The 12,095-nt window shown below is 55.2% G+C and overlaps 1 protein-coding gene across 4 annotated transcripts; it reads left to right on the top strand.

Annotated features, from left to right (window-relative positions):
- The first annotated feature begins 644 nt into the window (after positions 1 to 644).
- Positions 645 to 11,437, top strand: ABCF3 (ATP binding cassette subfamily F member 3). 4 transcript variants are annotated; one of them, XM_053951817.1, is made up of 21 exons: positions 647 to 761; positions 953 to 1,100; positions 1,177 to 1,256; positions 1,592 to 1,647; positions 3,354 to 3,451; positions 3,567 to 3,689; positions 3,962 to 4,228; positions 4,433 to 4,513; positions 5,067 to 5,126; positions 5,459 to 5,515; positions 5,719 to 5,741; positions 6,296 to 6,351; positions 6,487 to 6,687; positions 6,841 to 6,917; positions 7,160 to 7,204; positions 7,534 to 7,666; positions 8,253 to 8,341; positions 8,534 to 8,625; positions 9,166 to 9,298; positions 9,652 to 9,739; positions 10,537 to 11,437. In XM_053951817.1, the coding sequence occupies exons 1-21, from the start codon at positions 689 to 691 to the stop codon at positions 10,693 to 10,695; spliced, it is 2,139 nt and encodes a 712-aa protein (XP_053807792.1). In that variant the 5' UTR covers positions 647 to 688; the 3' UTR covers positions 10,696 to 11,437. The 4 variants fall into 4 exon arrangements, 3 of the variants coding, with proteins under 3 accessions (XP_053807795.1, XP_053807792.1, XP_053807794.1); XR_008432592.1 differs by lacking the exon at positions 8,253 to 8,341 and having other exon boundaries at positions 645 to 761; positions 10,537 to 10,627; XM_053951819.1 differs by lacking the exon at positions 5,067 to 5,126.
- Positions 11,438 to 12,095: the final 658 nt, after the last annotated feature.

The following is a 12,095-nucleotide window of genomic DNA, read 5'->3' as shown; positions in this document are numbered from 1 at the left end:
TCTGGACTTTCCTTGGGGCTGCAGCTGGGATGAACTGAACTCAGTGCAGTGTGTCCCAGCCCCCTGTAAGTCAGGCTTCTGTGCTGCAGCCAGGCTTAAGAGAATCTTGATCATCTTTCCTCGTGCTCACCTGAAAAAAACTCAAAAGCCGATTTCTCCTTTTAACTTGGCTTTTGGTGGCAGGGGCCAGGGTGGGTGCTGTGTGGGGTAGCTGAGGGAGTCAGTGACTGCTGAGCAGCTGGACCTGGCCCTTGGCTCAGCCCCTCTGCCTTCAGTCTTTGAGCAGGTGACGATGTCCAAGTGCTCATTCCCCATCGGTGGATGAAAAAAATTCAAACCCAAACCCCAACCTGCGGTGTCTTGATTGTGATTTAAAAGCAGAAACTCTGTTTTTAAAAGAGGGAAGAAAAAGAATTCCAAGTCCTCCCACAACCTTTTTCCCTGGGCGACAGGACAAGCAGGGGCTGAGCGGTTTTGGGCCCGTCCCGACCGCTCCCGGTATCGCTGTGCCGGCACGTGGCGCCGGGAGCCCCACTCCTGGCCCCGTAATGCGCAGGCGCAGTCGGGCCCGGACTACATCTCCCGGCGGTCCCCGCGCCATGGCGGCCGCCCTCCTCCTTCCCGGCAGCGCCCGCCGTCCCTTCCGGCTTCGAGCGGCGGCGGCTCCGCGGGGCGGGCCCGCCCCGCCATGGCGTCCTGCGCCGACATCCTCCGCTCCGAGTTCCCCGACTTGGACGGCGAGCTCTTCGCTTACGTGACGGGTGAGCGGCTCCCGCCTGCCCGCCGTGGCTTGGCTTCCCGCGGCGCCGCATGTCGCGACACCTCCCCGCTGTGGCGACGGGCGGCAGCGCCCGTATCGCGACAGGCGGCCGGGGAGGGGTGGGGGGACCGGGAGGGTGCCACCTGTCGCGACAGCGGCGAGGTGTGCAGCGCCGGCGCCGTGTGCCCGCAGGGATCCTGCACGGCAGCGGGGCGGACTTCGAGTCGGTGGACGAGCTGGAGGAGGCGGTGGGCGAACTGCTGCGGGAGGTGTCGCAGGACACCAAGGACGACGGCGCCATCAGGGAGATCTGCCAGCGCCTCTTCAACACCCTGCAGCTGTAAGGGTACCCGGCGTCCCCTCGCACCTCCTCACCCCACTCACGCACCTCACCCTCCTCCTCCTCCTCTCCGTAGGGACGAGGGCCAAGCCCAGCGCTGCAGCCAGGTGTTGCTGGATGCCCCCATCCAGCTTTCCCAGATCACTGATGGATACGGTGAGTGATGCCCTCGGCTCACGTCGTGCCATCAGGGTGCTGGGGCTCAGAAGGGCTCGGGGCGCTGGGTGTGCTCACCTGACCTTGGGGAGAGGAGCCTCAGGCTCTCCCTCACAGGCACTCATCTGATTCCCATTCTGCTGCTGAGCTGCGGGCAGCAGTGCCCATGGGATAAGCTGGGGTGAAGGTGGAGGTGGAGAGATGCCCTTTGGTCCCCTCATCCTGTCAGGAGAGGGATCAGTCATGTCTGGGCATGGGTGGTCATTAAGGCAGGGCTTTGCGGAGCCTCCCTGCCACACGTGCTCACCAACCCCAACCCCACTGTCTCTCTGCAGGTGACACCAGCGCGGATCTGCTGCCGGGGCTGCTGCTGAAGAGAGGCCAGACCTCGGTGAGTGAGGGCTGTGCCCTTCCTTGTGGGAGCAGCTGACACGTGGGACTGCAGGTGACCTGCCCTGCTGCAGTCCAGGTTGCCCTTGGAGAGCAGCCAAGGCAAGCAGCATCCCGGTTAGGAGTATAGCTGCAGGAGGTACTGCTCCTCCTTGTTGAGCTCCCTATAATTTGGGAAACTCTTGGTCTTGGTCTGGTGAAGAGGCTCCAGATGAGTTAGCAGCCTATTAATCTGATGAGATCTATTTTGCTGTAATTTCTTAGTGAACTCTGACTTTTGCGAGGATCTTTGGCTTCTACAGCCAAGCCTTTGATTGAGAAAATAGGATGTCCCTGAATGACATCTTGAATATTCAGCGAGGGACAAAGCCCTGGGTAATGGCAGGAGAGGGAGGTGTTACGGGGGGGAAGTTAGCAGAGAGCCACTGCAGGGACACTTTAAGCTCTAGAGCCAGCTGTACATTGTTGTGATTTGGGAAATAAGATCAAGAGCTGGGAAGTTCGGAAGTAGTTCCACTCCATGACCTGAGGAAATCGGGATGTCTGTATTGATGGAATGTGTAGCTGCGCAGGAACAGCCTTGGCTTGCCGTCTGTGTTGGATGTGCCAAAGTCTGAGCATGGGTGAGGTGCAGGTGTACATCCACAAAGCAAGGATGGCAGGAGCTGTACAGTGTGGGCAGCGTTATTGCCAGGCTGGTTCCTCACAGAGCTCCCTTTCCATGGGTTAATGTGTTGAGGGTGAGAGCCCTTCACTTGGAGGCTGAGACCTAACAGGGTTCCCACATGTCTGAACGCAAGTCTTAAGCAAAAACTGGCAGCTCTGGCTGGTTTTGGCACCAGAGTTGTTGCAGCTGGATTCACTTTCCAGCTCTCATGTCTGCAACTCAAAAAAGGATCTTCAGAAAAATTGGATTCGATTCAGGGAAGGCCTTGGGAGGCCTGTCAAGCTTTGGAGGACATGTCTTACTAGGAGATTCAGAAAGCTGGGTATAGTTTACAGAGTGACTCTGTCTGTAGGTGCAGAGTCACAGCTCTAGTAACAAGATACTCCTCAGTCTGGCATACAGGTCTCTATCATGTTCCATTGCCTGCAGAGTTGCCTAGAAATACCTAGGAGTGTTCTTGGTCAGCCACAAATATTCAACTCTGTGCAGGAATAAGCTGGAGTGGGCTGAAAGCCTGGCCAAAGACCAGAAGCCAGGTTAAAACACTTGGCGCCTTCTTGCCTTCAGGGTTAATTAAATGCTTTTTGTCTCTGATCCACTGCTCAAGAAGAGTTTGTTCCAAACTGGCTAACATTTAACGTGTTGAGAAGGGAAAGACCTCATGGTGCACTCCAAGGGTGGGTGCAGGGTATACCAGAAGAGGCACTGGGATGACAGGTTGCTGCTGTTGAAGTGACTTGGCTGATCCAGGTCTCTGGAACTACAGAAACTGACTGTACGATAGGGTCAGCCAAAACCTCTGCCTTGCTGAGGCAAAACTTGTGTGTGAGCTGTTGATTTAGGACTTCATTCCTGAGGTAGCTTCCTGGCCTGATTAGCCTCCTCAAAATATGCTTGAATCTGTCCCAGTTTCCCTGTCCTTCCTCCCTCTCTTTCTTCCAGGCTTAAGAGGTTGATTGATCTTTTTTCTCCCAGAGCTGGGCTTTTGGGGGTTTTGCTGGAGATGCTCTCTCTTCTTCAAACTCTGTTCTGTGTCTCAGATGGTGAATGCCAAGAAACTGGAGAAGGCGGAAGCCAGGCTGAAAGCCAAGCAGGACAAGAGGCTGGAGCGGGATTCCCTGAAGTCATCTGGCCCTGTGTGAGTATGCAGGGCACTTTGAACATTCCCATCCTGCTCTGCTGAGCATGGCTGGGATCTGACTGTACCAGAGCTTTCCTGTTGAGCCCCCTCTCTGTGTTCTGCCTGTCCACAGAGTCCTTGAGGAGGCATCTGCCAGCCAGGCTTCCAGCAAGAAGGAGACTCGCATGGAGTCATCAGGCAAGAACAAGTCGTACGATGTGCGCATCGAGAACTTCGATGTGTCCTTCGGTGAGCGGTGAGTGCAGTGGGGACGTGGGACAGGCCCTGGCTGGGATTTTGCACCATGGGGGATTGAGACTGGATTGGAGAGCAGTTGAGAAATTACTGAGGGTGTGGCAAAGATCGGGAAGCAAGGTGGGCACTGACCCTATTGGCTTTGGGCAGAAGAAGCCTGTGAATTTTGCTTGGCTACAGCACAGCCTGAAATACACCAGGGGCAGGTGGCTGTCAGTTATCCCCTCTTCATGGGACAGTCTGACCAGGGACCTGCCTGTTCCCTTGCTTCAGTGTCCTGCTGACGGGAGCAGACCTGAACCTGGCTTTCGGACGGCGCTACGGGCTGGTGGGCAGGAACGGGCTGGGGAAGACAACACTGCTGAAGATGATCGCCAGCCAGAGCCTGCGCATCCCCTCACACATCAGCATCCTGCACGTGGAGCAGGAGGTGGCAGGGGATGAGACACCAGCGCTGCAGAGTGTGCTGGAGTGTGACACCACTCGTGAGAGCCTGCTGCGGGAGGAGAGGGACCTGACAGCCAAGATCAGTTCTGGAAGGTGAGGTGATCCCATGGGTTTCCAGCCCTTCTGTGGCCTCTTGACCACAAGGTCTCATTCTGAGGTCTGTCCCTTCCAAAGACAGGCTCTGGCAGGGGCAGGCTGTATCTTGCCCACCTTAGTCCTACCTGAGGAGATCAGCCTCCCCCAGCACTCAAACCCTGACTTGGTGAGTCCCACACACTCCTCCGTTTTCTGCCCTAGGGGAGAAGGGACGGAAGGTGCCAGACTATCAGAGATCTATGCTAAGCTGGAGGAGATTGAGGCAGACAAGGCCCCAGCAAGGTGAGACAGCCCTGTGAGCACTGCTGTGTGTTGGCATGGCCAGGGCTGAGCAGGGCTGAGGGTTTGGGGTATGGAAGGGTCATGCTGTGGCCCTGGGATCCAGCATGTGGGGATGGGGTTTTTCCTGCTTTTCTTCTTGTTTCTTCTCTGTCACAGCTCTGCTGGTTTAGGATAGTTGAGCTTTCTGCTGAAGCTGGAGGGATTTTTTTTGCCCCAAATGGCTTGTATCGTTGCTGCTGCTGCTGTCTGACCTCCCTAGGTTCCTGGTGCCTGGGGAGCGTTTTTGGGATTGTAATGGTGGTGTGACTCTCTTCCTGGCCAAAGAGATGAAAACTCCTTGCAAATCTCCTGGACTTCCTGTGGATGCCGTGCCCTGCTGGGCTGCATTTCCTAGCCAAGTGCTTCTCTTGGGTGTGCAGGGACGTTTTCCTGCACCAGAATGGCTTTAAAATATGTAGCAGAGTCCCCTTGGTGGTTGTGGGTCTGAGACCTTGGACTGTGCCCTGCCATTGGATGCTATAGCTGGATTCCAGTTCTCTCCCCTTTTCCCCAGGGCGTCCGTCATTCTTGCTGGGCTGGGCTTTAATGCAAAGATGCAACAACAGACAACCAAGTAAGTTTCCAAACTTTGGGCACTGAGGTAGTGATGAGGCTGGGAACTTGTTCCAGTTGAGCCCCCAGGCACTGCTGTGGCTGTAAGGAAGAACAGGGGTTTATTCTTGCCCATCCAGTGTGGTCTCCTGCCCTGGGGGTGCCTGTGGTCTCCTGCCACCTTCCTACTGGACCGCAGATCTTGTGCTGTGCCTGAAATCTCTGCAGGGACAAGTTGCCTCTGGGTGACAGCAGAGCCAAAAGAGCCGTGGGGGAGCAGGGATCCTGCAGGCAGGCAAACACAAAGTGGTTCTGTGTTGAACAGTAACCCCTCTCTGCATCTTCTCTCCTCAGAGAGTTTTCTGGAGGCTGGAGGATGAGACTGGCCTTAGCCCGAGCCCTGTTTGCCAGGTTGGTGTCAAGGCCTTCATGCTCTGGGGTTAAGCCTCCTTGTCTGTGCTGCAAAGTGCAGGGGTGCTGCCTGAGGGCCCTCTCAACCCAGGCTCTTGAGGTGGGGGGTGTTGGAGGCACTGCAGCTCTGTGTGTGTGATGAGACACTCTGTACTGACTCTGTGCTCCTTCTGCTTCTGATACCCATGTCTTGTTTTCCCCAGGCCAGATCTCCTTCTGCTGGATGGTAAGTTGATACTGTGAGTCCCCTTCTGACACTGCTGTGCCTGCTTGTGCCCTTCCTGGGGTTGGGAACATGCCATGGCCTTTATCTGCCTGCTCAAAATAGCCCTGTGTGATGGGCTGGCCTGGCAGCACAGTTGGCAGTGGTGGCACGGGGAAATCTGCCTGGGCAGCAGCTCTCGCTGTGCTCAGCAGAGCCTTGCCCTGTGCTCCAACCAGGTGGTCTGCATGTCATCTTGCCCCAAGTTTTGTTCCCTTTCCCTTGCTTGTCCCTGGAATGCACCCTGGCTGCCAGTCTGTGCTGGGGGAGCTGCAGAGCCCAGGTTGGGTAGGGAATCTGGGTGAGATGCTGCCGTGAGGAGCATCCGTGCCTGAGCCTCAGCCCCTGTGCACACACCACATTACACCCTACACACGAGTCCCCTGAGCTGGGCAGAGAAGGTCTCCACAGAGGCTCTTTCCTCCCCAGTGCAGATCACTAGCCTTTCCTATGGGAAAAAAATATAATCCAGCCATCCCCATCCCTCCTGACCTCAGTGCCTTTTCCCCTTCCCTCAGAGCCAACGAACATGCTGGACGTGAGGGCAATTTTGTGGCTGGAGAGCTACCTACAGGTAGGGGGGTGGAAGAAGACCTTGATACAAAGAAAGGGTGAGGGAGGGAGATGTCCTCACCTTCCTGGGTGGTGGGACCAACCCCTGTGCTCTGGCTCCATGGTGCTCAGGCCTCCCTCTTGCTGTCTCCTCCAGACCTGGCAGTCAACCATCCTCGTGGTGTCCCACGACAGGAACTTCCTGAACGCGGTGGCCACGGACATCATCCACCTGCACTCGCAGCGGCTGGACATGTACCGTGGGGACTTTGAGAACTTCATGAAGATCAAGGAGGAGCGGCTGAAGAACCAGCAGCGGGAGTATGAAGCCCAGCAGCAGTACCGCGAGCACATCCAGGTACTGCGAGAAGCCAGTGGAGCTGGGGCATTCTTCTCCCAGCCTTGTCCCTTTCTCTCTGCCTTAGTGGTTGTATTGCTGTAGGTTTGGCAGTAGAGCAGGGTGGCCGGTGCTGAAGGGGACTTGGGGCTCTCTGATGCTTTTCTCTCTCAGGTTTTCATTGACCGCTTTCGCTACAACGCCAACCGGGCGTCCCAAGTCCAGAGCAAGCTCAAGCTGTTGGAGAAGCTGTGAGTGCCTATCCTGCTCCTCTCTGGAGGTGGGAATGGGGCAGTGCTCATGGGAAGAAATGGAGGCTTCCAGGGTACCTGGCAGATACAGCTGTGGTTTGGGCTTTTTGGGTGCCTGTCTCTGGTCCAGAGGCTTTGGTTAGGATGAGATGTCACAGAGCTAAAGACTCTACCTGGGCTTCTGGTGTGGGAGCAGACCCACAGTGCAGAGCACCTTGATTATATGTTTCCTCTTCTTTCAGGCCAGTGCTGAAACCTGTGGACAAGGAATCTGAGGTGATCATCAGGTAAATGTCCCCATAGCCATTGTTTGGAGGGCATCTGACTCCATTTCTGACATGAACTTCTCCAGGTTGCTCTCCCAGCTGGGACAACCACCCCTTCATGTGGGCCAGTTTTACTCTGACAGGGAGACCAGACAGATCCCCTCATTCAGGCTGGGTTCCCTCTTGGGGCTCGGGCTGCAGGTCTTTGTTGCTTTCTCCTGACCATCCTTCCCTGAGGCCCTGCATGGTAGGGAGCCCTCCTTGTCACCTGGGGAGTTGCAGAGGTGGTTCTGAGCAGTTGGGAGTCTCTGAAGTTCCTGGCCATCTCTCACCTCTTCCTGCCTTCTCAGGTTCCCTGATGGCTTTGAGAAGTTCTCCCCCCCAATCCTGCAGCTGGATGAAGTAGACTTTTATTATGAGCCAAGTCGCTACATCTTTCATTCCCTCTCTGTCTCTGCCGACCTGGAGTCCCGCATTTGTGTGGTATGTGGGATTGCAGAATAATGGAGGCTGCAAGGGACCTTGGGAGGACCCTGCTCAAACCAGGGATAGCTTTGATTATAGTTCAGCTTGCTCAGGTCCTTGTCCAGTTCAATTTTGGATGTTTCCGGGAGGACTATTTCTTCCATTCCTCTGGGTCCCATCACAGCATTTGATCATCCTCATTTTGAGGAACACTGGGACATTTTTCCTAGTACCATTTAGAACTTGTGATTTTGTCCTTTCACTGGATACCTCTGAGAAGAGACTACATCCATATATGACTCCTGTTAGATGACAGCAGCATGTAGTGGGGGCCCTGCTATGTTGGATGGGGCAGCAGACATTGTGCTTGCAGATGAGGCTGGGACTGGGTAATCCTTAGGCTTGAGGGCTGGGGAGGGAACATCTGTCACTGCTGCCAGTGCTGCTTGTTAATGATAGAAATGCAGCTTCCTGGTACACCATTTGTGCTCTGTCCTGCTCCCCCCTTATCATCTGCAAGAGCTGAAATTCCCTGATCACTGCCCCCCACTCCAAAGTGCCTTCATGGATTTCACATTCTCCAATGCTGCTGCTGCTTCTCTAGGTTGGGGAAAACGGAGCTGGCAAGTCAACCATGCTAAAGATCTTAATGGGGGAGCTGGCACCAGTCAGAGGGATCAGACATGCTCACAGGTACCTGGTTGGAAGGGTTAGGAGGAATTGTGCAGCTGGGGGGCTCCTGGGCTGTGCTTGGAGCAATAGCTGCTGTAGTGACCGGGATGGGTCCAGCACACCCACACATGTGCCCCCTTATGGCACTGCAGCTATGAAGGCTGTGGTTGTAGAGTCTGGTACCAGCTCCCAATCGCTCTTCTCATTCTGCAGAAACCTAAAGATCGGTTATTTCAGCCAGCACCACGTGGATCAACTAGACTTGAATATCAGTGCTGTAGAGTTACTGGCAAGAAAGTTCCCAGGTGAGTTTTTGTTGATGCCAGAAGCCTCTTTTGCTGTGCATGGAGGAGCCCATTTGTCCATGCTCCTGGACAGAAGGCTCTGTCCCATCGGTGCTTAAGGGTCACTGCCAACACTGGGATAACTCCCCTCATCCAGCCAAGTTCAGGTCATCAGCCATGAGAAGCAGGGGTAGCTGGTAGTCTGCAGATCTCAGGCTGGTGCCAAGTTTTGGGGGTAGATGAGCTGCTTTCCTGCTCATAGGATGAGCACTGGATCCCCCTTTCCTAGTTGCCAAAACATCTGGTTCCTTTCTGGTTCCTTTCTCCATTACTTGACACAGTGACAGGGACTTGGGAGTAGCATCACTTGGTGTCAGTCACCAGCCCTGCAGCCCCTGTCCTGATGGTGTCAGTCAGGATTTCCCTGCAAACCCCCTGCATGGGAGGGAATTGCCTGAAAGTGCTGCTGATCTCCCATTTGCTGGTCTGGCAGAGGCTGTCCAGCTATGACCCTGTGTCACACCAGGTGTGCCATAGCTGTGTTGTGACATGATCCTGCAGGGAAGACGGAGGAGGAGTACCGGCATCAGCTGGGGAGCTACGGCATCTCCGGAGAGCTGGCCGTGCGTCCTGTGGCCAGCCTGTCCGGAGGTCAGAAGAGTCGGGTGGCCTTTGCCCAGATGACTATGCCCTGGTAATGTTCTCCCAAATGCTGTTAATTTTTGCATTATTTCATCCCTGGAGCTTGCTTCACCAGGAGGAAGGCAGGCATCCAGGGACTTTCTGCTACCCCACAGAAGCCTTTGCCTTGGGGGTTTTTATGGAGAGGGAGGTTACCCTGGGAAGACAGTGTAGAAGGAGACAGGCCGTTTTCTCCCACTTCTTTGGACTCACAGGGATAAGAGGTGTCCCTGGGACTGGGCAGTGCCAATCCTGGGGCCAGCCACATGCCAATGGCTGTGGCTCTGAGCAGCTAAGGCAGCAGTCAGGGTGCAGACCCAGCCTGAGCCTGTTTCACTGCATCCTCAGAGCTGTCTTCTCTTCCAGTCCAAACTTCTACATCCTGGATGAGCCAACAAATCACCTGGACATGGAGACCATTGAGGCACTGGCAAAGGCACTGAATAAGTTCCGGGTAAGGAACATCTCTTGTTTTTCTAACACCTCCTGCAGCCTCCAGATCAAGTTACTTGGTATCTCAGCCAGAGCTGGATGCTGAAATACCGGCAGTGACTTCAAGTCTAGTATAGAATTTGGGAAATTAGTCACATTTCTGTCTTAGCCATCCATCCTGGTGGTTTGTTTACATGATGGCTTTGGCTAGGAGTGGCTGAGAGAGGCAGTACCACCCCAGAGAGCACCTTGTCCCATCCTCACCTACACTCTGACTTCTCACATGCTGTGTGCAGCTCCCAGCCTTGCCTTGGGGCCGCTCAGATCTTCCTTAGGCATGTTTTATGCCTGATCACCAAAGACTCAGCCTCCAGACACCACTGTAATCAACCTGGATCTCAGTGGTTGTTGTCAGGTTGGGGCAGTTTTCCTGTGACAGAAAAGCTTAGCTGAGGCTGCTCAGGGCCCTACCCAGACGCCTCTTCACTGTTACTGACTTCGCATGGATTCTCCATCCTTAAAGTTGTTGGACACCTGGAGAGCCAGTAACAAACCTTGCACTTGCCTTCTGAGAGAGAACATTAAATACGTTACTACTGCACATGGCTCCCCAATAGGTGATCTGTCTGTCCTCCTGAAGGGAGGAAAGGCTGGGATGAGCTCCCTGCCAGTAAAATACTGTTAAGTTTTCCCTGGAGCTGATGGAAACCAGAAATGCTGGGCACAGGCTAGACAGAAGCACAAGATCTCCATGCCACCAGTCCTGGGCCCTGGGTTATGCTCCACTAAGTCCCCATTTTCCCCCTTGTATATTGACAGGGTGGTATAATCCTGGTGTCCCATGATGAACGCTTCATCCGCCTGGTGTGCCAGGAGCTGTGGGTGTGTGAGAACGCCACCGTCACACGCATCGAGGGTGGCTTTGACCAGTACAGAGACATCCTGAAGGAGCAGTTCCGGAAGGAGGGTTTCCTATAAGGGAGGTGGGAGCTGGACTGTGCCAGGGGCTGGAGGGCAAAGCTCAGCCACCTCGGCTTCCATCCCAACTGTGCCTGGCAGAGCGCCGAGGACGGTGCTGCCCACGTGGACCGTCAGCCATGCCATCAAACTGCCACCTGAACTGCTCTCCCCTCCCGGGGCCGGGTGGAAGGACAGCACGGGAGCGGGAGCCTGGTGTGCGTGGCCAGGGGCACGCCAGGGGCTCTGTCACTGGCCAGGGCTGTGCCTGGCACTGGGCACGCTGGAAGGCTGTGCCTGGAGCTGCTGCTGTGCCAAGAGGAGGGAAGGCAAAGCATCCTGACCCTTGGTTTAACTCCGTGCTCTGCAGGGCAGAAGAGCTGTTCTCCATGTTTCTTCGCTTCACCCTCTGCCTTTTTCTTTCTTTGTTTTCCTGAGCACTAGTCTGGCTCCATCACATGCCACTGTCCTCCCTGCTGCCTTGGAGGGAAACGAGGCATTTGCTGCTAAAAGTGACCCCTGCCTCTTCCCCAGCCCCCTGATGCTGGGGCTTGCTTACGTCTGTAGTGCCAAGGGAGCCAGAGCCCGGTTCTCCTGGGCGTGCTCCCTGCTCCTTTCCTTGTGCTGCTGCCGGTACTGCCTCGCTGCCTGCCTTGCCTTTGAGCCGGCTCGGGGGTGGACTGCCCTGGGGTGGGCTCCCGGCATCCCTCCCTGCCCACGCACACAGAGGTTGTGGTGTAAATAAACCCAGGACACGGTGCAATGCTCGCCTTTCCTTGGGGGGCTGTGGGGCTTGCTTTTTTTTTTGGGGGGGTGGGGGGGGGGAATTGTCCTGCTGTTGCCTCAAGCACAAGGCTGGTGAGAGGGAGATGTTTTCCAGATGATTCTCTGTGAGTTAAATGGGAGCTCTGTGGTACAGGTGAGGCTGGGACCTCCTGGATGGAGCATGCCAGTGTCCCACTGGGCAATAGGAGGCCACTGGCCACCTTTCAGAGCATGGAGCTGGTGTGAGGCTGGGTTGGATGTCAGCTCTGGAGGGTACCGGATCCGGTTGTGGTTTGTGGGGGAAATGGGCCCAAGGTGGGCAGGAGGAAAGGGGCAGAGCTTTAAGTTGTATTGAGCAGAGAATGGGGACATATTTCTGGGCGTCAAAGAGGAACCAGGAAACATCAACATCTTAGGAAGCAAGAGGGTAATACCCATAAATCGTCTCAAAGGATTATTAGGCAGGGCTTCTCCCAAACGGCAAAAAGGCCCCCAGCTGAAGTGTCTCCACACCAAAGCATGCAGCATGGGTAACAAGCAAGAGGAGTTGGAAACCATGGTACAATTAAAACTCTATAACATAATTGCTGTCAAAGAAACAGATGCGCCACATAACTGGAACACTGCAATGGGGGGCTAAAAGATTTCAGAAGAGA

This window comes from Vidua chalybeata, chromosome 10, assembly GCF_026979565.1.
Source record: "Vidua chalybeata isolate OUT-0048 chromosome 10, bVidCha1 merged haplotype, whole genome shotgun sequence".
NCBI lineage: Eukaryota > Metazoa > Chordata > Aves > Passeriformes > Viduidae > Vidua > Vidua chalybeata.
This window is presented reverse-complemented; position numbering and strand designations above follow the sequence as displayed.

Bases quoted from the DNA above. Each gene is read 5' to 3' on its own strand.
- ABCF3 (XM_053951817.1), top strand. From the start codon at position 689: ATGGCGTCCTGCGCCGACATCCTCCGCTCCGAGTTCCCCGACTTGGAC. The intron at 4,229-4,432 runs GTGAGGTGATCC...TTTCTGCCCTAG, and splicing joins GCCAAGATCAGTTCTGGAAG to GGGAGAAGGGACGGAAGGTG. The intron at 8,342-8,533 runs GTACCTGGTTGG...CTCATTCTGCAG, and splicing joins GGGATCAGACATGCTCACAG to AAACCTAAAGATCGGTTATT.